The sequence below is a fragment of the Dendrobates tinctorius genome, unplaced genomic scaffold (assembly GCF_039654945.1).
Source record: "Dendrobates tinctorius isolate UK_male_01 unplaced genomic scaffold, ASM3965494v1 ptg000126l, whole genome shotgun sequence".
NCBI lineage: Eukaryota > Metazoa > Chordata > Amphibia > Anura > Dendrobatidae > Dendrobates > Dendrobates tinctorius.
In genome coordinates this window covers 4,217,384-4,243,346 of record NW_027361794.1, presented here as the reverse complement: position 1 = coordinate 4,243,346, position 25,963 = coordinate 4,217,384, and the positions used below count along the sequence as shown (strand labels likewise).

The 25,963-nt window shown below is 45.7% G+C and overlaps 1 protein-coding gene across 2 annotated transcripts; it reads right to left on the bottom strand.

The window, feature by feature from the left end:
* Positions 1-1,416: 1,416 nt before the first annotated feature.
* On the bottom strand, positions 1,417-25,020 carry LOC141047247 (uncharacterized). Of its 2 annotated transcripts, none has more exons than XM_073542244.1 (7): positions 24,890-25,020; positions 15,436-15,585; positions 15,127-15,306; positions 14,919-15,042; positions 14,738-14,835; positions 14,449-14,539; positions 1,417-2,614 (listed from the first exon to the last, which is right to left on the bottom strand). In XM_073542244.1, the coding sequence occupies exons 1-7, from the start codon at positions 24,893-24,895 to the stop codon at positions 1,512-1,514; spliced, it is 1,752 nt and encodes a 583-aa protein (XP_073398345.1). In that variant the 5' UTR covers positions 24,896-25,020; the 3' UTR covers positions 1,417-1,511. The 2 variants fall into 2 exon arrangements, with proteins under 2 accessions (XP_073398345.1, XP_073398346.1); XM_073542245.1 differs by lacking the exon at positions 24,890-25,020 and adding an exon at positions 17,225-17,402.
* Between the last annotated feature and the right edge of the window lie 943 nt (positions 25,021-25,963).

Genomic DNA, 25,963 nt, shown 5'->3' with positions numbered 1-25,963 from the left:
TCAATATGGCGGCGCCCATGGTCCGGGACCGCGGGGCACCGGGAGCCTTAGCGGCACTCGGTAAGTACCGGGGGGTGGGAGGGGGGACGATCGGAAGGCGGGGGGAGCGGAGGGAAGGCGGGGGGGCAGATGATGACAGAGGCGGCACATCGCCGCTGTCATTTAGTGGCAGGGGGCAGATCGCCCCCGTTAACCGGTGGGGGGGTGGGTCGAATCGGTGTCACCAGCCATGTCCGATGCTACAGCATCGTCGGACATGGCTGGATTGTAATATTTCATCAATTTTCATTGATGAAATATTACTATCGCTCTGATTGGCTGTTTCATTTTTAACAGCCAATCAGAGCGATCGTAGCCATGTGGGGGCGAAGCCACGCCCACCGTGGTGAAGTACAAAACCCCCTGTATCTGTAGGTCGGGTGATCTTTCAGTGACCTAGGTCACTCGACCCGCAGGGGGGCTTTAAAGTCATGACGCCACATAGGCGTCACTGGTCAGATTGGCACCAGTTTTCATGACGCCTATGTGGCGTCATTGGTCATGAAGGGGTTAATTTTGGAAGGCAATATATGCTAGCAAGGGTCCACAAAATGAAAAAAAGTAAGATGTGAAATATGTACCCATTAGGTGTATATGAATAAAAATCTGCAAATGAAAATATGGCCAAATTTTTTGGGTCCTTCTCTGTTTATTGGTTGCCTGGTTCAGCCAGATTTTCATATGCAGATCTTTACTCATATACACCTAACGGGTATATATTTCACATCTTACGTTTTTGTTTTTTTTTGTGGACCCTTGCTGGCTTATATTGCCTTTCAAAATTAAAATACAATTCTATTAGATTTTATGCATCATTATGGTGATTACTATTATGTTCATTCCTTATTTTTCATTTCTATTTTCATAAAAATAATAAAAAAATTATTATTTCTTTCTGGTTTTTTTTTTGCTATTTCTTTATTAGAATTTATTGATATCCCCTGTTTACTTATATATGGATTTCCCTTCCCGGCCCTCGCCGTACTAGTACTGCTCTGCGGGAACTGCATTTCCAACCGCAGCAGTATTAGTACAGCGGTGATCGGGTGTGGGCGTCAGCTGTATGTGACAGCTGACACCCCGCAGCAAAGCACATGATCGGTGCTAGCACCGATCGTGGGCATTTAACCCCTCTGATGTACTGACAGTGGCATTCAGAACAATCGCCTCTCTCACCGTAACAACGCGATGCAATTGCGTTGTTCCTGTGGTCTCCATGGAGACCCCCGGCTCCAAGATGGCCGCGGGTCCTTCAGTGAGGTGGCTTGTCAGCACCTGCTCTCAGGCGCTGGCAAGCATCCTACACTGCCTGTCAGATTGCTGATCTGACACATTGCTATGCAAAGTGTCAGATCAGAGATCCGACTTTATATAGTAATGCCTTAACCTGGGTCAATGTAATAAAGTTAAAAAAAAAATTATAATGTTTAAAAATATTTAAGATACAATTTTCAGTTAAAATATTTCACACGTTAAGAACATGTAAAAGGCTTCTCCACTGTGTGAATTCTAAGGTGATGAAAAAGAGATGATTTCTTCACAAAACATTTTCCACATTCTGAACATGAAAATGGCTTCTCCCCTGTGTGGGATTTCTGGTGGCTATGAAGATTTGATTTCCGGTTAAAACATTTTCCACATTCTGAACAGGAAAACGGCTTCTCCCCTGTGTGGGTTCTCTGGTGTCTTTCAAGATAGGTTTTCTGCTTAAAACATTTTCCACAATCTGAACATGAAAAAGGCTTCTCCCCTGTGTGGGTTCTCTGATGCCTAACAAAATATGTTTTCTGGTTAAAACATTTCCCGCATTCTAAACATGAAAAAGGCTTCTCTCCTGTGTGGGTTCTCTGGTGCTTAACAACATCTGATTTACCGTTAAAACATTTCCCACATTCTGAACATGAAAAAGGCTTCTCCCCTGTGTGGGTTCTCTGGTGCTTAACAAAATCTGATTTACCATTAAAACTTTTCCCACATTCTGAGCATAAAAATGGCTTCTCCCCTGTGTGAGTTCTCTGATGCATAAAAAGATTCCATTTATGGTTAAAATTTTTCCCACATTCTGAACAGGCAAAAGGCTTCTCCCCTGTGTGCGTTCTCTGGTGCTTAACAAAATCTGATTTACCATTAAAACTTTTCCCACATTCTGAACATAAAAATGGCTTCTCCCCTGTGTGAGTTCTCTGATGTATAACAAGATTCCATTTATGGTTAAAATATTTCCCACATTCTGAACAGGCAAAAGGCTTCTCCCCTGTGTGATTTTTTTGATTAAGAAAAGACTTATCGAGGGGAAAATTATTTCCATATTCTAAATCTGAAAATCGCTTCTTTGCTTTAGGAGCAGTTTGTTTTTTAATGCTTATTTTGTGACTTTGATATTCCTTAGTAGTCAGTAATGAATCAGAAGACAGGACCTGTTTCAAAGGATCAGTTGAAAGATCTTTGCTGTGAATGGATGATGTTATATCAGGGGTAATAGCCTTCACTTCAATTGTATCCTTTGGGATTTCAAGATCATCCGATTTAAAAATTAAAGTTGTCAGTTGTCCCTCTGATCTCCTGGTAGAGTCATCTGCCAAGAATAAAAAGAATTATTATTTTTGAATAAAATATCCCTGAACTTTATATTTTTGAATATTGCTGCTTAAACTTTCTGTAAAAATGGCAAGTTATGTAAAAATATAGAATTATTCACGAAGACAATGAAAATTCACAGTCTAATAGAAAACCTCATAGCATGAAGCAGTAGCGCGTGGGGTTCAACTGTTTGCTTTTTCTGTCTTCCAAATATGAAATAAAAAGCCACCAATGTTATGCAGGTGAAAATAATACCAATAAAAACTTCTCATTTCACAAAAAAACAAGTCCTCACTCAGGTCCATCATCTGCCAGTGGAAAAACAGAGGTTTCCACATTATTAGAGGCTCAAAAAGTAACATGGCTTCCATAAACTAATCCAGCAATATCCGCACTTCCGAAGTCAAATTTCCCCCTCGCTTCTTAGCCTTGTGCCCAAACCACATTTACACTGCCACGTATTTGACATTACTATAGTGAAAAGATCTCACTTAAAGGCAATCTGTCACCTATTTTTTCGTATATAAGTTGCCGGCACTGCCGTCAAGGGCTTATCTGCAGCATTCTGTAACCTGAAAGATAAGAAAAACAAGTTATATTACACTCACCCAGGGGGCGGTTCACAGAGGTCCGGTCCGATGGGTGTCGCAGTCTGGGTCCAACGCCTCCCAATCTTCATGCAATGACGTCCTCCTCCTTGCTGCCTGCCGCAGCTCCTGCACAGGCGTACTTTATCTGCTCTGTTGAGGGCAAAGCAAAGTACTGCAGTGCGCAGGTGCCGGGAAAGGTCGGAGAGGTCCGGTGCCTGCGCACTGCAGTACTTTACTCTGCCCTCAACAGAGCAGATAAAGTATGCCTGTGCAGGAGCCGCGGCAGGCAGCAAGGAGGAGGACGTCATCGCTAGAAGATGGGAGGCGCCGGACCGGACCGCGACACCCATCGGAACAGACCGGACCCCGGGTGAGAAAAATCTAACTTGTTTTTCTTATATTTCAGGTTACATCGGGGCTTATCTACAGCATTACAGAATGCTGTAGATAAGCCCCTGATGGCAGTGCCGGCTGCTTATATGCGAAAAAATCGGTGACAGATTTCCTTTAATATATGGTGTGTGTCTCATGGAGCTCTATCAGGGTACCATGTGTTTGGGTAATAAAATGGCAAATGTGCAGTTTTCACTCTCCAACATGTATGGCGTGCTAATTTCTGGAAAGTGACTGTGGAGTCAAAATAGTCAATGCAGCTATAGTTAATACATTGAGAGTTATAATTTCCAAAATGGAGCCACTTTATGTAGATTTCTACTGCTCTTGTTTTCTGCCATTTAATCATATTAGAGCTTCTACAAATAATGTGTCCCATCTGCTCTGGGATCTGATCCTACGAAGTCTGCTTCTGTCAACAGCTGCCGCCTTAATCATTCTGCAGGTAGTGATGGTAATGGAGATGTTGGAACCAGAAGCTCTAGGGCGCAGGTTCAGTCCAGCCACTAAGATTAGCGTGCCTGGGATCTGTAGTACCTTCCAGTTTGGCAGTATGGAAGTGTGTGCTGTCCAGCTGAAGTAATCTGCTCCCTGCATCAGCAAATTTGAAAGCACCACACCCTACTTCAGATCAAAGCATATTTTGGGAATCTGCCAGATACAGCCTTTTTCTCCGCTGGTTAAGTCCTCTTTGCTCAATACCTGGCTTGTGACTTTGTTTCCTGTTGTGGCCCCGGCCCATTTACTGATTACTCGTGTCTGTTTTCATATTTTCTCTGTTCTCCTGGTTCTGACACGGCTACCTGATTATTCTACCTCCCATCTCAGGTAACACCATGGCCACAACCTAGGGGTCTCTGTTTAAGTCCAGATCCATGTAGCTTGATTAACCCCTTTCTGTCATCTGAGGTACTATCCCATCCACGGTACCCAATGACCGGGGACGAGATAGTACGTCACCGTGATCAGCGGTGCTCATGGGGGAAGCGCCGTTGATCGCGGCCGGGTGTGAGCTGATTATCACAGCTGAGACCCGGAACTATGTGCCAGGGGCGGTCACGGACCGCACCCGGCACACTGCCATCAAAAATGATCGAAGTGTACCGGGGGCACAGGGAAGTATTGGGCAGGGAGGGGGCTCCCTGCGTGCTTCCCTGAGACCCTCGGAACAGCGCGATGTGTTATGAAAGGGTCACCGAGGAGGATGGCAGGAACAGGCTAAGCCACCAGGAAACCAAAGAGGTTGGTAACTCAGTGGATTGCAGATCCCTGATCCTAACAACACATTTGCAGTAGCGGTGGAGGGTTCCTACGATGCCCTAGACGCCTCGTCACAGCCGGAGAACTAACTAAGCCTAAAGCCAGAAAGGCGAAATCTAAACTGCCCCGGAGCAGATCCTCAAAGGAATAGACAGCCCCCAAACATATATTGTCGGTGAGACAAGATGAGACACAAACATAGGCAGAAAATAGACTGAGCAAGTGATGGGGCTCAAACTGTCTAGATAGGACAGAAAATATACTGTCTGCAACCATGCAAAAACCCTAAAAATCCAACACATCTGATATACAAAAACCTGCACTCTGGTGTGAACTGGTAGCAAAGCAAAATATACTAATATAACAGGGGACTGAACAAACTGGCACAAGCTGTAACATATGGAGTGGGCCCCAGCGCTGCCCCCAGCAGGGAGTACGCTGAACCCTAGCAACAAAGCAGAAAGCAAAACAAGGCACAACCAGATTAGATGCAAAGGATTAGCAAAAGAATCACTTAACTGAACCATGCAGATCCGGCAGGAGACTGAAGAGCTCAAAATGCACAAGGAGGAAAATCACCAGCAACCACCAAGGGAAGCCTGCTCACTTATATGCTCCCAGCCAGCAATCTCAGATTACCAATTATCATTGTCAGGTGGCAATCTTCCATCAGACTTGCCAGCTCCACTACTCCCAGTAACCACCAGAGGAAGCTCCAGCCCAGAAGTCTGAGCAAGGGAATTCACAACAGCGATGTGATTGCGCTGTTCCGAGGGCCTCCTCCCTGCAGGCCCCCGGATCCACGATGGCAGCGGGGGCCTTCGGGGTCCTGCAGGGAGGCGGATTTCTAAGTGCCTGCTGAGAGCAGGCACTGAGAAAGCCTCCTCAGTGCCTGTCAGATCGCTGATCTGACACCGTGCACTGCAAAGTGTCAGATCAGCGATCTGACACTTTACAGTGATGTCCCACATTGGGACAATATAACAAAGTTAAAAAAAAAAAAAAAATTATGTATAAAAATAATTTTTAAAAAAATCCTAAATAAATAACCAAAAAAAATCCCCTAATAAATTCTTTTCTTTTGTAAATTAAAAAAAGCAAAACAATAAAAGTACAAATATTTAGTATCGCCGCATCCGTAACGACCCGCCCTATAAAATTATCCCACTACTTAACCCCTTTAGTGAAGCCCTTTAAAAAAAAATAAAAAACAAAGCAAAAAACAATGCTTTATCATTATACCTGCCGAACAAAAAGTGCAATGACTCGATCAAAAAGATGTATATACAGTAAATAACTATGGCACCGCTGAAAACGTCATCTTGTCCCGCAAAAAATGAGCTGCCATACAGCATCGTCAGTGAAAAAATTAAAAAAAATAAAAAGTTATAGCTCGCAGAATAAAGTGATTGTACAAAACATAAAAAATTATATAAATAAGGTATCGCTGTAATCGTACTGACCCAAAGAATAAAACCGATTTATCAATTTTACCGCACGTGGAACGGTGTAAACACCCCCCCCAAGGAAATTCATGAATTGCTGGTTTTTGTTCATTCTGCGTCCCAAAAATCAGAATAAAAAGCGATCAAAAAATGTCATGTGCCCGAAATTGGTACCAATAAAAACGTCAACTCGTCCCGCAAAAATAAGACCTCACATGACTCTGTGGGTCAAAATTTGGAAAAATTATAGCTCTCAAAATGTGGTGATGCAAAACCATTTTTTGCAACAAAAACCGTCTTTTAGAGTGTGACAGCTGCCAAACATAAAAACCTGCTATAAACGTCCCTAATCTCTCTGAAGTGGGACGCAGTACAGGCAGTGTTTCAGAAAATACCACCTTGAAGGTCCTTGCTTTAAGCTTGCATTACTCGCAAGGGATGGGTACTTAATTGGTCAGAAGGTAAGAATAACCACTGCTTCCTAATTTTAATTGCCTTTTCCTTACCCTGATCTTTAACCATGCTTACATTTGCCCTCACCATTTTTTCTCCACTAATCTTCACTCTCCTTCGCTATCCCCAAACACCTGCACCCTTGAACCAAATAACTATCTCCCCCTCTCTCTTACCCCCCACCTCGCTTCATTTGCAGACATACTCCTTAACCTCAGACCTCTCCTACTAAAATACAATACAAGATGATCACTCTCCCTCACCCACCTGCTTTCCCTTTCCCTGCTTCTTCTCACTGCTGGTGACATATCCCCCAATCCTGGCCCCCCCGCCTCATATATCCCACTAATCCTCACCCCTATCTTCCTCACAGTAAGAGAAACTACCGCAATCCCTCACACTTAAAACCTGTGCCACTGACCTCCACCCTCCCGCACCCTCTCTCCGGAGCACTTTGGAATGCTCGCTCCGTCTGCAACAAGCTCTAGGTGATCCACAACCTCTATATCCCGCAAATTTTCCTTCCTGGCCCTCACTGAAACCTGGCTGACACCCCCTGACATGGCCCCCACTTTACCCACACTCCACTGTTGTAAATTCTCTTTCTGGGCTCCCTCTGGTGGTTAATGGAGGTAGTGGAGCTGATTTGATTGACAGAGGCTTACCACCTGATAATGAGGACAACGATTGGAGATCTGAGGCTTCAGAATGGGATTTAAGGCAGCCGACGCCCTCTATCTCTGCTGGTGATTTTTGCTGCCTTGCCTCCTGAGGTCTGACGTATCCAGCTCTTTCCCTGCATTGTGCAGCTAAGTTATTCATTTGCTTTTCTGTTTGTATTTGTTCAGGTTCTGTCTATTCCTGCTTTGTGCGGGTCGGCCAGCTCCGGCTGGGGCTGTGCTGCATCACTGCCTTATGTTGCTGCTTGTGCCAGTTTGTTTTTCCCTCCTGGTATATTGGTCTCTGTTGCTTTGCATTCAGAATCTACCAGAGTACTGATATAGTGGGAGGCGAAGTCGTGTGACTTCAGGGTTTTTGTGCATCCGTCGTGTTGGACATTTTGCAGGGTTTTTTTGTGCGTGATTGCAGACAGTATCTATCCTTTCCCGTCCTGTCTAGTCATTGTGGGCCCCATCATTTGCTCAGCCTATTTTCCTACCTGCGTTTGTGTTTTCATCTTGTCTCACCGACAATATATGTTTGGGGGCTATCTATTCCTTTGGGGTCTGCTCTGGGGCAGTTTAGCTTTCCCTTTTCTTGCTTTAGGCGTAGTTAGCTCTCCGGCTGTGCAGCGGCGTCTAGGATCATCGTAGGTACGCTCCACGGCTACTGCTAGTTGTGTGGATAGGATCAGGGGTCTGCAATCTGCTTAGTTACCAACCTCTCTGGTGTTCTGTGGCTCAGCTCGGGCCTGCTCTCCTCCTCAGTGACCCATTCATAACACTCCTCGCCCTGGCAATAGACATGGTAGAGGAGTGTGTTTCATCCTATCTAAAAACTGCTCCTTCAACCCTATCCACCCCCCACCCGCTCTTATCCTTCCTTCTTTCGAGGTTCACTCTGTCCGTATCTACTCTCCCTCTAATCTCCAAATGATTGTCATATACCGACTACCGGGCTCAGCCACTGCCTTCATCAATCAATTCTCCACCTGACTCCTCCACTTTTTCTCTGCTGACATCCCCACCATCATCATTGGGGACTTCAACATCCCCATTGACACCCTCCAGCCAGCAGCCTCCAAACTCCAGGCACCTACCTCATCCTTTGGACTTAGTGGTCCTCCACAGCCACCCACACAGATGGACATTCATTAGACCTCATCTTCACCCACCTTTGTTCCCTACCCAATCTTACAACCTGTCCCTTCCCCCTGTCTGACCACCATCTACTCACCTTCTCATCATTGTCCTTCTCACCTTCCCCCATGTCCAGCCACTAGCACGTCCCTGTAGAAACCTCGCACACCTAGACATTCACAGACTCTCAGACTCTCTTCTACCTCTGTCCTCCATATCTTCACTCCACAACATGGACAGTGCCACTGCTTTCGACAAAGTCACCCTCACATCAGCCATAGACTCAGTCGCCCCTCTCATGCATGGCAAAGTGCGACAAATCAATAGGCAACCCTGGCACAACAACCTCACCAAAAAACTTCAACAAGCATCCAGGGTCGCGGAGCGGCGTTGGAAGAAAAGACGCCTACCAGACGACTTCACTGTTTTCAAACAAGCTACACTTGCCTTCAAATCAGCCCTCACCTCTGCTAAACAGACCTATTTCACAAACCTTGTATCTTCATTATCCTACAACCCACAAAAACTGTTCAGCACATTTAACTCTCGCCTCCGCCCACCACTGCCACCTCCAACTCCCCTCATCTCTGCTGAGGACTTTGCCACCTACAGTACTTCAAAAACAAGATCGACCACACAAGGCAAACCTTTACTGCTCCACTACCCCAACCACTCCACATACCAGACCTCTGCCCTTCCCTAATAACCTCCCTCTCCAACATCACCGAAGGAGAGCTTACTCACCTCCTTTCCAAATCACACCTCACCACTTGTGCACTTGACCCCATCCCTTCCCACCTGCTCCCCAACCTCAATAACATGATCATTCCAGCCCTAACCCATCTCTTCAACCTATCCCTATCTTCTGGTACCTTCCCCTTTGCCTTCAAACATGCCACCATAACACTCATCCTCAAAAAATCAAACCTTGACCCAACTGCTATGCCCACCTATCGCCCCATATCACTGCTCCCGTTTGCTTCTAAACTCCTTGAACAGCATGTCCATGCTCAACTTTCCTCCCACCTCTCATCTATCTCCCTCCTTGACATCCTCCAATCTGGCTTCCGCCCCCACCACTCTACTGAAACTGCCCTGACCAAAATTACTAATGACTTACAGCCAAAGCTAAGAGACAGTTCTCCATCCTCCTCCTTCTCGACCTGTCCTCTGCCTTCAGCACAGTCGACCACTGCCTACTGCTACAGATTCTTTCTTCCCTTGGCAGCAAAGACCTTGCCCTGTCCTGGATTGCCTCATACCTTTCTGACCGCACATTCAGCGTTTCCCACTCCCACACTACCTCCTCATCCTGCCCTCTCTCTGTTGGAGTCCCCCAAGACTCTGTCCTGGGGCCCCTACTTTTCTCAATCTATACTCTTGGTCTAGGACAACTCATAAAGTGCCATGGCTTCCAGTACCACCTGTATGTTGATGACACTCATCTACCTCACTGGCCCAGATGTCACCTCTCTGCTGTCCAGAATCACGGAGTGTCTATCAGCCATATCCTCCTATTTCACCTCTCGCTTCCTAAAACTCAATGTAGACAAAACTGAACTCATTATCTTTCTTCCATCTCATGTATCTTTCTTACCCGATCTATCTATTATGGTAAACGGCATCACGCTGTCTCCGGCACCTGAAATCCGCTGCCTTGGAGTAACTCTCGACTCTGCCCTGTCCTTCAAACCACACGTCTAAACTCTTGCCACCTCCTGTCACCTTCAACTCAAAAATATTTCCAGAATCCGTCCATTCTTCAGCCCTCAATCTACTAAAACTCTTGTACATGCCCTCATTATCTCCCGCCTTGACTACTGCAACAGTGCCCCCCGAGGAAGCTACAGCGAAACGCGCGTCGGGGCATTTGCGCTCTGGTTGGGCTTGGGCTCTTTTTGGCATGGGTAAGGATTGTTTTGGGCCATGTACTATACAATTTATTACTGTACACTGTTAGTTACCTAGCGTGATTTTGTTGCTAATGCACTAATTTTGGTATACTTTGTTCAGTGTGAGTAGTGTGATGATATTTTATGCCTCCCATCCTCCTTACTCTGGCCTATTGCTGTATTTGTATATGAATTGGTTGTGCTAAATACTACTGTTGATTGCACTATGCACTTTAATATGTGATTGTGCACGCCTATTTACATCTACTATGACGCCCTCCATGGCATTATGGTTGTATCAATGCCCACCTGTTCCTTATTACGCTAATTTTTAGCATTGGATTGTTTTGATATATAAGATATTGTAACACTTAATAAAGACAGATTTTGCACTTTTTTTGAAAGTTTGTCTTTTTGATTATTGAAGGATTTTGAATACATTGTTGTTAATGGGATTATATAAACTCTCTGTTTCTCAGATGATTTGCATGGTATTGTTGGAGGGTATCCTATAGGTTAATATGTATACTGTAACCCTATTGTTCCCATATGTTTATATTAGATGTCTATAACTGTGTATGTAACCCCTTTTCATGTACAGCACCATGGAATTAATGATGCTATATAAATAAATAATAATACTCCTAGTGCTCTTGAATTTGATGGTGTGCCTTCTCCTGCACTTGCTTGCTCCCTTTGATCAATCTGTATCCCATGTGGAGAGAGTGTTGAGAATGTGGTATGTCCTGCTGAGGAGGGAGAGTCAAGTCAGTTACTTGACCCGGGAGCTGTGTCACATGGCGCCACACCTCAGGAGGAAGCAACCCCATTTGCCCCTTCGGATGATACCATGGAAGAGACTTCGGCTCCCTCTGGGACAGAACCTGTTGGAGTAGGTCTCAGGAGAACTACCCAATCTAAGGCGGGAATACCACCTCAGCGCTATGCTCAGGACGATTTTGAGTGGGGAGGTATGTCGGTGACGCCAACCTCTAGTGGGGTTGCATGTAAGAGGGTGAGCTGTGATAACATCAGGAGAGCATTAGGACCCTGCTGTTTCTGCACGTTTGAGCTGAGAGTAAAATCCCAGAAAACTGTGCTAACCCCTTCCTCTTGTGAACCTGTGGTTCTGCTGTCGAACAAGTACAGAGCATTCTTGAGAGCTGTGTGACTGTGGAGGTCTGTGGAGTCCCTCCTATGCTGAGCTGAAAAGCAACAGAAAACATTTATCCTGTGCAGATACAGGCGGTTTGCTATCAAGAAAATTTGTGAGTGACTGCTGGAGGAGAGACGGAATGCCTGTTTGTTAGAGAATTCCCACATGTATTCAGCTTGTCTAGCAGCCACAAATCATGCAGCTGCTTCGACAAAAACTAAATCTCTGAGCACACCAGAATACTTGGAGGACACCCAAGCATGCTCGGGAAAACCCGAGCAGCGAGTATGCTCGCTCATCACTAATAGCTTATACTGCATTGCTGGAGGTAGTTGGTGGTATTCAGAGTAGGCGTTTGGTGGATTTTTCTGTGACTGTTGCAAGGTTTTTGTTAGCGTGGGTGGTCAGGAGCGGGAGCTCCGAGAGTGGACCCTCTGGACCGTGGCACCGAGGGACCCCGGGCGAGCTGCCAGGTGGAACCGACCCCTATACAGGGACCGTTAGGAGCAGGCCCAGGGGTTCGAGTACCACGGTAGTCGGTACCGAGAGGGGCGGCTCAGGATGGACCGGAGTAAGACTGAGACTGGAGTAGGACGGCAGGAGCACTGAAGACAGGACTGGAGTAGGACGGCAGGAACACAAGGCAGGACTGGAGTAGGACGGCAGGAACAGTGAAGGCAGGACTGGAGTAGGACGGCAGGAACACAAGGCAGGACTGGAGTAGGACGGCAGGAACAGTGAAGGCAGGACTGGAGTAGGACGGCAGGAACAGTGAAGGCAGGACTGGAGTAGGACGGCAGAAACACAAGGCAGGACTGGAGTAGGACGACAGGAACACGGGTAGCAGGACTGAGAAGATGCTGTGAGGAGCAGCCGAGACAGGAACTGCAGGAGCAGAGTGTGCACGATGGAGCGAGGCCAGAGTGTCAGGAAACACAACGATCAGGCGCCTCCCTCAGGGGGAAGCGGCCTGATATGGCCCCGTCTGGTCAGCCATTGGTCCAAATGTGCTTCCGGGTCAGGGCACAGCCGGAGCATAAGAAGCAGGAAGGAGGCGCGGCCGCGGCCTATGGCGCATGCGCATAGCATGCAGGGAAGGCATCGGTCGCGGGTCTGTCTCAGGTGACCGCCGCGGCCGTCGGGTGGAGAGAGGCTGCGGCGTGGGAGCGGAGGGCGACTGCGGCGTGGGAGCGGAGGCCGGGTGAGTATGGCGGAGCGGTGTAACAGTTTTGAGTGTATGATAATTCCGTTTCTTACCTACTTTGGTTTAACCCCATCCTCCACTCCCGGTGTTACCTCTGTTGCTTATGTGTGTATATTTGTATGATTGGTATTTTGTTTTATGCCTGTTTGTACTACCTTGTTAGTCTGGCTGTGTACACTACTAGTCCCCTCTTCCCTGGGTGGGGGAAGGATACAGACTGAGAGGAGATTTAGGAGCTAAGGCAAAGTATATGGCCCTGACATCTTCACCATCAGAACTAATCAGTGCCCCTAGCCTTAGGGACAGGGAATGAACCCCTGGTCCTGGGACACCTGACAACAGAGTCATGACACCTCTCCAATTCATACTGGCCTCTGGCAAGCAGGCATTGCCAGAGTTAGCTTCATGCTGCATGGTTCAAGACTTGGTGGAGTTTTGTGTTTTTGGTGAATTTAGCTAAAGACTGTTGCTTGGTTTTGATTGTGTGCAAATCCTCTTGTCCTACTTTGGTTTCCCCTTCCGTTACTCCCAGTGTTTCTCTCTGTTGTTTGTGAGCGCAAATTTGTATGATTGGTATTTTCATTTATCTCTGTATGTATTACCTTATTAGTCTGGTTGGTGTGTTACCATACACTACTGCTCCCCTCTTCGCTGGGTGGCAGTGAGGGAACAGACTGAGGGTGGATTCAGAAGCTCAGCAAGGTACATTGCCCTGTCATCTTCACCATTAGAAGTAATACGGGGAAAAGGGATATCTAGGGCATTAGAAACAGGGAAAGAGCGCCTGGACCCGGGATACCAGAGAGCAGAATCTTGACAGTAATAGTACTCCCCATTTCAAAAGAGATTGTGCATGAATCTGAATTCCTTAGGAATAAAAATATAATGAAATTTATGATGTGGAGGGAATCCATGAAACCAGGGTTCGAGCTATGCCAACACATCTCTTGCAGGCGAGAATCAATGTATATTACAGCCATCAGCCACGCACAGCTTTGAGAACTATCATGGTAAAGTTTTTTATGTAGTTTATCACACTCCTCCTTGAATTTAATGAGTTTTAAAAGAATTTGAAAAGTCAGGATAAAGGGAAACTCTGTTCTTATTGTACAGAAATGGCCCTCACTGCACATTTAATGTCAATCAAAAAAGTGAAGTTTGGCCAGAAAGACTGGACCTGGTCTTGTAGGGACCATATGAGCACATTCAGCAGCACAGAAGGGGGAGAAGGTAGATTCATCCAATAAAATATCAGGGTTCTAGGAAGCCAACAGCATCATTACCCTCCGCTTTCTCTTACAGGCCCATCATAATATTTTTCTTCAAATTATTTTCTAACTTGTCAGCACATTCTATGTACGCTGTCATTTGGATTTGTAGTTTACAGATCTGGGAAGATAAAGGTCAGTGTCTCCTAATTTAGGTAGGTGAATCTTCCAGGTTTTAAGTTTTACAGAAAAGGGCTTTCAATGCCCAAAGTCATTTGAACAATTTTGGATGAGGAGAATGTTGTGCTCTAGAGACAATATGGTGATCACACAATTGTGATACGATCAGACTATATAACCGATAAAGCTGCCACAGTCGGTGACTGAGAAGAATCTGTGACTTCTCTGCATTTAGTGGTTACTACTCACCTGGGTAGTCATATGTAGGAATCTTCTCTTTACGCCGCTCATCACCCTTCAGATATGTCTCTGTAGTATTAATATGGGTCAGATCTTCACCCTGAAACAAATATTGTAAAAGTCACAGACATATGGAGAAGTCACATCTATGATCAGCTCTAATCCTGCCATCTCCACCGTTCTCATTCCACAAGTATAAAACATATAATACTGGTGGATAAAACAAGACTGAGCACAAGACCTTCACAGCCATCTACACATCATAGGGGAGATCTCATGACACCTTCTCTCCATCTACCTGATGATCCTGAGGAACATTGGAATCTTCTTGTTTACAGTCCTGTGGAAGAAGATGACGGGGACATTTCTCTGGTGTTGTCCTCTTACTGGATAGATCTGGAGGAAACACATACTGGGACTGAATTCATTCTTCACATACAGATAATTATAGGCCGTGTGTATTTAGTCCTGTCTATTACCTGGTGATGTGAGGGGCTGGGGAACCTCCATCATGACGTCCTTGTACAGATCTTTGTGTCCTTCTAAATACTCCCACTCCTCCATGGAGAAATAGACAGCGACATCCTGACACCTTATAGGAACCTGACACATACAATGATAATGTCATCCCCCCCGATCCCTTCATAGCGTTACTGTATAATGTCCCAGCATTCCCAGCAGTGTCACCTCTCCAGTCAGCAGCTCAATCATCTTGTAGGTGAGTTCTAGGATCTTCTGGTCATTGATGTCCTCATGTATCAGGAGGTAAGGTGGAGGCCCCATGATTGGGCTCAGGGGTCTTCCCCATCCCTCAGACAAAGGGTCCTGACAGCGCTCACTAGAGGTCTTCTTCACTACTGTGTAATCCTGGTTATGGAGAGACACATTAATAAATCTCACTACAGACATTCCCAGAGTCCTCACCTCTCCAGTTCTGTCCATCTGTTATTCCCATAGATAAGAATGATGTAATGTGACGTCATCAGAATCTCTCACCTCTCCAGTAAGCTGGAAGAGGATCTCTAGGGTGAGGTGTAATATCCTTTCTGCCATCTTGTCTCTGTCCATATCCATCATTGATGGGTAAATCAGGTAAATTCTCTTATATAGAAGATCTTCACTGAGAGGATCCGATATTGTAGAGACCTGAATGAGAAGATGAGCCGATGTAACATCATAAAAATCCTGTGTAATAATACAATTACTGGAGATAATAAGGGGAAACGTATGAGGAGATAGAACGTATAAATGTTGTATTCTCTAGTCTTATATGGACTGGAACATAAGTTGAATTTCTGACTAAGTCATCTCCTCCATGCTCCCAATCACTGGCTATGTTACTCACTGCTTCAGCAGCTGATTAGCTGTAGGAATTACAAGTTCGTTAGGACTGACGAGAAAATACAGAGATTAGTGGGGACCCCAAGCACTAATGGTATTTTTATTAGTTTACAACATTCTGTCTTTTCCCCTGACATCTAATAAAACCTATATATTTAGGCCACAGACAACAAGCAGTTTCTCCCTCGGAGTCGGCAGCTGAATACGTTCCTCATAGACTCATCTTCCATAACACTAATTCTCGTCTCATTTCCCGACACTGGAATCGGCATTAGCAATACTGCAGGAGATATTCATTACACGGGACAGGAGAAATAACTACTTCATGGTGAGGACGACATCTTCACCTTCTACTACGGCTCCAGAAACATATTTGTCCAGAGTCGGTCACTGACTCCATCCCCACCGGCCGTCTATATGAAGGTTTCCCGTCTTCCCCGCACTGTAATCTTCTATCACGTTAGATCTCAGGTCGGAGTCACACACAGAAGTTTGAGGCTTTTATAAAAGATTTTTTTGTAAGAACATCAAGACAGGATTATGTGATGCCAATGTCTCCATGTAGGCTTCCATAAATTACATGAAAAACACACAAATAAACAGGTGTGAAAATATTCCAAAAATAATTATAGTGAAGTGTTGAGGCACCAAATAGAAAGTTTTTACCCAGGATATGGACACCTTGAACCAATGTTACAACCTCCACTATAATAAATCTTCAGGGTGGTGCATAGACGTGAGACTATTTATAATCAAGACAACGGAATGAAGAAAGTCAGCACTCACCCATTTTAGAAGATACCGCAGTCCTTTTTCATTTGATTCAGAACAATGACAAAAAGTGCAACAGTGCTAGCAGCGTGGTGGCAGGCGCAGCGATTTCCAAAAATAGACATGACAGACAACAAACGTTTCGGGCTTAATTTGCGCTTCTACTCGCCTGTGTTCCAATGGTCTATGAATATGAACCAGTAGAAGGACTGAATTATCTTATAAAAGGGGTGAGTGTTGGCTTTCTCCATTTTGTTATCTTGATTACAAAAATAATATTGAGGATGGCGGTACTGTGGGAACATTATACGTTGTGAGGGGGCCAAAAAAGGGGTGTAATACATGTTTCCTTGGTTCCCGTCTTTCATAGTTGGGTCGCTTGTATCTATCAGTTGAAAAGAAACAAAACCATTGTGATTCTTATAAGGAGAAAACACAGAAGCCCCTAAATATAACATTTCTGTAACAACCCTACAATCTGTGACTCTTCGGGGTAAATCGCTCTCTCACCATTGGATTAGAGCTGATACTATGAAGCTAAAGAGACTAAACAGACTTTCTGTCCCCTCCATAAAGGGGCACTTTCCCGTGTTTGTCAGAACTGTCCGAGGATTATTAGAGGGGATAGTTTCCCCCAATTAGAAGGGACACCTGTGGATATTGGAGTCTTCACCTGCTACAGTCCTGGTGGGATTTACTCGGTAAAGTGCTGGAATCACTTTCTCCCAAAGGGTTAAATGGCATCTGTAACTTCAATGTCTTTCTATGAAGCTTCCTCTCTGAACTTTCTTCCTCTGTTTTCTGCCGTATTTCTATTACTCTCCGGAATCAGGAATGTATTAACTCCTATAGAAACTGCGGAGAAAGAATAATTTCTAATTCTGTGGTTCCAGGATTCTTCGTGTGGGAATTGGCTGCGATATCCCCTGTGCAATAGATTTCTAGTATTATGGGAACCTGTCACCAGGTTTGGCCGATATAAGATACGGCAACTGCCATTCACGGCTTATCTACACCATTCTATAATGCTGTAGATAAGCCCCCAATCCGTCCTGCAAGAGAAGAAAAATAACTTTTATTATAGTCACCTGCGGGGTGGTCCGAGGGATATTGCAGGTCTTGGTCCGGCACCTCCCATCTTCTTGTGATGCCACCGTCCTGCTTGCTTCATGGCTCCAGGCATCGCACTCCTGCGCAGGCGTACTTTTCTGCCCTGTTGAGGGCAGAGCAAAGTACAACAGTGCGCAGGCACCGGGAAAGGTCAGCAGATAAGTATGGGCAGTGAGTATGCATATGCAGGAGTGTGATGCCAGGGAGCCATAAAGCAAGCAGGAGAGAGGCATCGCAAGAAGATGGGAGGCGCCGGACTAAGACCTGCGACATCCCTCGGACCAGACCGTCCCGTAGGTGACTTTAATAAAAGCTGTAGATAAGCCCTGAAAGGCGGTGGCCGTAACTTGTATTGGCCAAACCTGGTGACAGGTTCGCTTTAATAAGTAATAATCCTGTCACTCTATAGATGTGCGGTGGTGGTTTGTTTTATCTTTATGTCACGTATGTGGAATTGCGCCTATTAACCAGTTAAATGCCACTGTCAAACGCTGACAGCGGCATTTAACAAGCGCTTCCGGCCGCCGGGCCGGATGACACGCATCGCTGACCCCCGTCACGTGATCGGGGGTCAACGATGCGTAGGCAAAACAACCGGAGGTCTCCTAGAGACCTCTATGGTTGTTGCTGCCGGATTGCTATGAGCGCCACCCGGTGGTCGGCGCTCATAGCAATGCAGTAATTCAGCTACATGTAGGCGATCTGCTCATCGCCTATATGTAGCAGGGCCTATCAGGCTATGGCAGCTTCTAGTCTCCCATGAAGACTATTGAAACATGCCAAAATTTAAAAAAAAAAATATATAAAAGTTTATATCACCCCCCTTTCACCCCATTCAAAATAAAACAATTGAAAAAAAAAATCACACATACACATATTAGGTATCGCCACATTCAGAATCGCCCGATCTATCAATAAAAAAAAGGATAAACCCGATCGCTAAACGGCGTAGCGAGAAAAAAAAATCAAAACGCTTGAATTAAGTTTTTTTGTGGCCGCGACACTGCATTAAAATGCAATAATGGGCGATCAAAAGATTGTATCTGCACGTAAACGGTAACCTTAAAAACGACAGCTCAGCATGCAAAAAATAAGCCCTCACCCAACCCCAGATCACAAAAAATGGAGATGCTACGGGTATCGTAAAATGGCACAATCTTTTTTTTTTTTTTAGCAAACTGTGGAATTTTTTTTCATCACGTAGATAAAAAAGAACCTAGACATGTTTGGTGTGTATGAACTCGTAATGACCTGGAGAATCATAATGGCAGGTCAGTTTTAGAATTTAGTGAACCTAGCAAAAAAGACAAACAAAAAACATGCGTGAGATTGCACTTTTTTTTCCATTTTCCCCGCACTTTTTTCCCCCCGTTTTCGAGTACACAACATGCTAAAACCAATGATGTCTTTCAAAAGTACAACTTGTCCAGCAAAAAATGAGCCCTCACATGGCCATATTGACAAATAAATAAAAAAGTTATGGCTCTGGGAAGAAGGGGAGCGAAAAATGAAAACACAAAGCCGAAAAAAGCTGGGATCATTAAGGGGTTAAATCAAGCAGGTCGGACGTTCAGACTAGAGTACCGACTTTAACGGAAGTCAATGAGAAAGCATTTTAACAGAAGATTCAAACAGGAGGGCTTGGGGGGCAGGAAAATTGTTGAAATGGATGGAATCAGCACTCAAATGGAATGGGAACAGCATGGTGAAGATGCCTGGATGCATATCAGACTCCAAAGTCGCTGATAAATAATTTAAAAAAATGACGTGGGGTTCCTTCCCATTTTTGATAACTACACTATTGAAATCAACCCTCAAAAATATTACCCCGAATGCCAATGCACCCGGAAAGAGCCAGGCAAAATGCCATAATTGGTGCATCTAATGTGATGCGCCAATTTTGGGGCTCCTACCGGCTGGTATTTTTAGGCTGGGTAGGGACCAATATGCATTGACTTTCCTATCAGCCCCAGATGACTGCTTTACCTTGGCTGGTTACCACAAATTGCGGGTGGGTCGCCCTCCCAGGGCTGTGGGGTACTTGGTCCCGGGCCGGTATCAGTGGGATGTGTCACAGCAGCGGTGACCCAGACCGTGGCCCTGGGCGCCCAAGTAATAGGAAGATGTGAATGGTGGAATGTAGTTAGATGAATAGTTCGTGACGCCACCTGTGGTGTTCGTCAAGGGAGGTGTTAAGCAGACGCTGCATGCAGATCCGCTAGGACTGGTGGTATGGTGCAGCAAAGATGTAAAAGCTCCCCACAGGTGAAGCTATAGTCCCAGGGCAGTGTAGATGTGGTCGGCACGAGGATGTAGCGGTGCCGGAAAGGTAGGAAGCAGACAAGACACAGCAGGGTGCAATTTCTGTACCGTTACTTGGTAACTGCAGTCCAGGGTCCTGATTACAGATGGTATTGGAGCAGGCTAGCCTGGAAGCAATTCAGGGATTCTCTCTCAGCAGATGGGTTCGGCAGTCTCCTTACTAGCGCTTATTTGCGGGATCTCCAGTACCGAGTTACACTGAAGTTCCTCCTGTCAGATGTTCTCAAGAACCTCACTTGCACGGCAGACAGCTGTAGCCTATCTCGGGGACTACTCTCTCCTGAGTCCCGGCTCACTATGCAAGCTGCTGTTGTGCCCTCAAGTCTTAGATGGGAGTAGGGCACTTACAGCCTCCTACCCCTCTGGTGTCTGTTGCAGGGCCGTTAGTATCCGTACATCCGTGGAGACCAGGCTCCAGTTCATGCGCTCTCTCCAGAGATGAGCTCGTCCTCTCCGCTCTATCTCAGCGCTCCTTCCACACGTTTGCACACTTCACCCTCCGCAGACTAACTAACTAACCACCCCTTCCTCTTGGCCCTCAGAGAGCACTCCTCCCCTTAATCCTTGTTCAGAGTTCCCCCTGCTGGCCTGGAGTGGAACTGTGTTGCATGCATAGATTGACTGTGAGAGAGACCCATCATTGCCTCCAAACCTGGCATTACCCTCCCCTGGAGGAAGGCAAAGCCACTGTGGGGACCATACCCCTGGGGGCGCCACACTCCCCCCCTAGTGCAAGTCAACACTCCTGGGCTGAACAAAAACATGAAACATATAAACAGTTAAACAATCAGAGCACTGAGATTTACCCTTCCATACCGGAGATCCCTTTAAGAGGGGCCTGGGTTCAGTACCAAAGCGCAGAGTGTATTTGCCCTAACTTCCATACCGGGGATCCATTTAAGAGGGGCCTGGGGTCAGAACCAGAGTGCTGAGTGGAATTGCCCTAACTTCCATACCAATGATCCCTTTAACCCCTTTACTTCCAAGGTTGGTTAGCATGTTAATGACTGGGCCAATTTTTACAATTCTGACCACTGTCCCTATATGAGGTAATAACTCTGGAACGCTTCCATGGATCCTGGTGATTCTGACAATGTTTTCTCGTGACATATTGTACTTCAAGATAGTGGTAAAATTTCATTCATATAACTTGCATTTATTTGTGAAAAAACTGGAAATTTGGTGAAAATGTTTTAAATTAGCACACAAAACCTTAATAAGTAACATTTCTCACATGTTTACTTTACATGAGCACAATTTTGGAACAAAAAAATTTTTTTTTTAGGAAGTTATAAGGGTTAAAAGTTGACCAACAATTTCTCATTTTTACACCATTTTTTTTAGGGACCGCATCACATTTGAAGTCGCTTTGAGAGATCTATATGATAGAAAATACCCAAAATTGACACCATTCTAAAAACTGCACCCCTCAAGGTGCTCAAATTCACATTCAAGAAGTTTATTAACCCTTCAGGTGCTTCACAGGAATTTATTGAATGTTTAAAAAAAAATGAACATTTAACTTTTTTTCACATAAAAATTATTTCACGTCCATATTTTTTTATTTTACCAAGGAGAAATTGGACTGCAAAAGTTATTGTGCAATTTGCCCTGAGTACGCCAATACCTGATATATGGGGGGAACCACTGTTTCGGAGCATGGCAGAGCTCAGAAGGGAATGAGCGCCATTTGACTTTTTCAACGCAAAATTGGCTGGAATTCACATCGGACGCCATGTCACGTTTGGAGAGCCCCTGATGTGCCTAACAGTGGAAACCCCCCACAAGTGACCCCATTTGGGAAATTAGACCCCCCAAGGAACTTATCTAGATATGTGGTGAGAACTTTGAACTCCCAAAGGCTTCACAGACGTTTATAATGTACAGCTGTACATCATATTTTTTCCACAAAAATGATCTTTTCACCCCCAATTTTTATTTTCCCAAGGGTAACAGGACTCCAAAAGTTATTTTGCAATTTGTCCTGAGTACGCTGATATCCCATATGTGGGAGAAAACTACTGTATGGGCACACGTCGGGGCTTGGAAAGGAAGTAGTGACGTTTTGGAATGCAGACTTTGATGGAATGGTCTGCGGGTGTCATGTTGCCTTTGGAGAGCCCCTGATGTGCCTAAACTGTAGAAACCCCCACAAGTGACCCCGTTTTGGAAACTAGACCCCCATGGAACTTATCTAGATGTGTGGTGAGCACTTTGAACCCACAAGTGCTTCACAGAAGTTTATAACGTAGAGCCATAAAAATAAGAAAAATCATTTTTTTTTCAACAAAAATGATATTTTAGCCCCTATTTTTTATTTTCTCAAGGGTAACAGGAGAAATTCGACTACAAAAGTTGCTGTGTAATTTGTCCTGAGTAGGCTGATACCCTACATGTGGGGGTAAAACACTGTTTGGGCGCATGGCAGAGCTTGGAAGGGAAGGAGCACCGTTTGACTTTTTCAACGCAGAATTGGCTGGAATTGAGATCAGACGCCATGTTGCATTTGGAGAGCCCCTGATGTGCCCAAACAGTGGAAACCCCCAATTCTAACTCCAACCTTAACTTCAACACACCCTAATCTCAACCCTAGCCCTAACCCTAGCCCTAACCATTATGAGAAAATGGAAATAAATACATTTTTTAAAAATGTATTATTTTTCCCTAACTAAGGGGGTGATAACGGGGGGTTTGATTTACTATTTATGGCGGTTTTTATATTTGGCAGCTGTCACATGCTAAAAGACGCTTTTTATTGTAAAAATATTTTTTGCATCACCACATTTTGAGAGCTATAATTTTTCCATATTTTGACCCACAGAGTCATGTGAGGTCTTATTTTTTGCGGGACGAGTTGCTGTTTTTATTGGTACCACTTTCGGGCACGTGACATTTTTTGATCGCTTTTTATTCCGATTTTTGGGACGCAGAATGAACAAAAACCAGCATTTCATGAATTTCTTTTGGGGGGGCGTTTACACCGTTACGCGTTCGGTAAAATTGATAAAGCGGTTTTATTCTTCGGGTCAGTACAATTACAGCGATACCTCATTTATATAATTTTTTATGTTTTGGCGCTTTTGTACAATAAAAACAATTTTATATTAAAAATAATTATTTTTGCATCGCTTTATTCTGCGAGCTATAACTTTTTTATTTTTTCGCTAATGATGCTGTGTGGTGGTTTTTGCAGGACAAGATGACATTTTCAGCGGTACCATGGTTATTTATATACGTCTTTTTGATCACGCGTTACTGCACTTTTTGTTCGGCAGTATGATGATAAAGCATTGTTTTTTGCTTTTTTTATGTTTATTTTTTAAGGGGTTCACTAAAGGGGTTAAGTAATGGGACAGATTTATCGGGCGGGTCGTTACGGACGCCCTATAGATAATGTAACATAGCGATACTAAATATGTGTATTTTTATTTTTTTATTTACAAAAAAAAAATTATTATGGAATTTATTTTATTTAGGAATTTTTTATAAATTATTTTTATACATTTTTTTTTTTACACTTTATTATAATGTCCCAGGGGGGACATTACTGTAAAGTGTCAGATCAGCGATCTGACAGGCACTGAGGACACTTTCTCAGCGTCTGCTCTCAGTAGGCACTGAGAAAGCTGTCTCCCTGCAGGATCCCGAAGGCCCCGCAACCATATTGGATCCGGGGGCCTGCAGGGAGGAGACCCTTGGTGCAGCGCAAGCACATCGCGATGCTCCGAGGATCTTAGGGAAGGGCGCAAGGAGACTTCTCTCTGCCCGATTCTTCCCTACGCCCCGAAACACTGCGATCATGTTTGATCGCAGTGTGCTAAGGGTTAATGTGTCGGGGGCAGTGACCGCCCCTGGCACATAGTGACGGGTGTCAGCTGTGATAATCAGCTGACACCCAGCCGCGATCAGCGGTGCACCGTTGATCAATATGACATACTATCCCATCCATGGGAATTATGTCCCAAGTCGCATGGATGGGATAGTACGTCATATGGCAGACAGGGGTTAAGAGAGGCCTGAGATCAGAACCAGAGTGCTGAGTGGACTTGCCCTAACTTCCATACCAATGATCCCTTTAAGAGACCCTGGCATCAGAACCACAGAGCTGAGTGAAACGGTCCTAACTTCCATACTGGGGATCCCTTTAAGAGAGGCCTGGGATCAAAACCAAAGCGCTGGATGGATTTGCCCTGACTTCCATACCAATGATCCCTTTAAGAGGGAAGATGTGCCTATGGAATGGAGGATGTGTGATGGGTATATGGGCACGGGAGGCAGGGATTCATTTCTGTCCTGTGCTCGCTGCTCCTTTCTGGAGGACAGACAATGGCTGGGAGCTTATGTTCCCGGGGATGCTAGATTTCTCCCACCCGGTCACTGTCTGCAGAGGTGTTGTGGAGTGGGAAAACTGTTGCTCATAGCAACCAATCACAGCTCAGCTTCTTTTAAACATCTCTGGTGAAACGAAAGATGCCAATCACAGCTCTGGTGAAATGAAAGATGCTTAGTGATTGGTTGCAATTAAAACTGTTGCTCATGGCAACCAATCACAGCTCAGCTTCTTTTAACCATCTCTGGTGAAATGAAAGATGCTTCATGATTGGTTGGTGATACACACACATACATACACACATACATTCAATTTTATATATATTGATTATTTTCAGTAACGCGGTCATCTACTGAGGTTCTCCTCCACTGTTAGGGTGCCTCAACCAGTTGTAATCAAGGTTACCTGGTTAGGGGCCCACTGAGAAGTTTCAACTCCCTCCCTCCTGAACCAAAACCATAGCTACACCTGTTACATCACTCTTCACACCACACAGAGACCCCAAAAGAGTCTCAGTGCTGAAAGGGTTAATGTCCCTACCCTCAATCGCCCAGTAATGGAGGCCCCAGCACCTACCTGCATCCACAGAGCCACACTCTACATATGGGTGTTCTGTGCGCACAGGACCTGTGATGAGGTCACAGGAGGGGAGGAGTCAGGGGTCACATGATCAGGGGCCTCAGTGTATGCAGGACTCTGCTGTGCTGGTTGTCATGGTGCTGGATGAGGGGAAGTTTCTGTGTGGGGTTAGGAGGGGTTTACAGGGGGGGGATGCAGGGAGCCGCGTGTGTACGAGGTGTACGGAGCGGAGCCGTGTGTGTATGAGGTGTACGGAGCAGAGCCGTGTGTGTACGAGGTGTACGGTGCAAAGGCGTGCGTGTACGAGGTGTACGGAGCAGAGCCGTGTGTGTACGAGGTGTACGGAGCAGAGCCGTGTGTGTACGAGGCGTACGGAGTGGAGCCGTGTGTGTACGAGGTGTAGGGAGCAAAGGCGTGTGTGTACGAGGTGTACGGAGCAGAGCCGTGTGTGTACGAGGTGTACGGAGCAGAGCCGCATGTGTACGAGGTGTACGGAGCCGTGTGTGTACGAGGTGTACAGAGCGGAGCCGTGTGTGTACGAGGTGTACGGAGCGGAGCCGTGTGTGTACGAGGTGTACGGAGCTGTGTGTGTACGAGGTGTACGGAGCGGAGCCGCGTGTGTACGAGGTGTACGGAGCAGAGCCGCGTGTGTACGAGGTGTACGGAGCGGAGCCGTGTGTGTACGAGGTGTACGGAGCCGTGTGTGTACGAGGTGTACGGAGCCGTGTGTGTACGAGGTGTACGGAGCGGAGCCGTGTGTGTACGAGGTGAACGGAGCGGAGCCGTGTGTGTACGAGGTGTACGGAGTGGAGCCACGTGTGTACGAGGTGTACGGAGCGGAGCCGCGCGTGTACGAGGTGTACGGAGCAAAGCCGCATGTGTACGAGGTGTACGGAGCGAAGCCTCGTGTGTACGAAGCAGAGCTGCGTGTGTACAAGGTGTACGGAGCCAAGCCGCGTGTGTATGAGGTGTACGGACAATGCCATGCGTATACGAAGTGTATGGAGCGGAACCGCGCAAGTACGAGGTGTATGGAGTGGAGCCTCGTGTGTACGAAGCAGAGCCGCATGT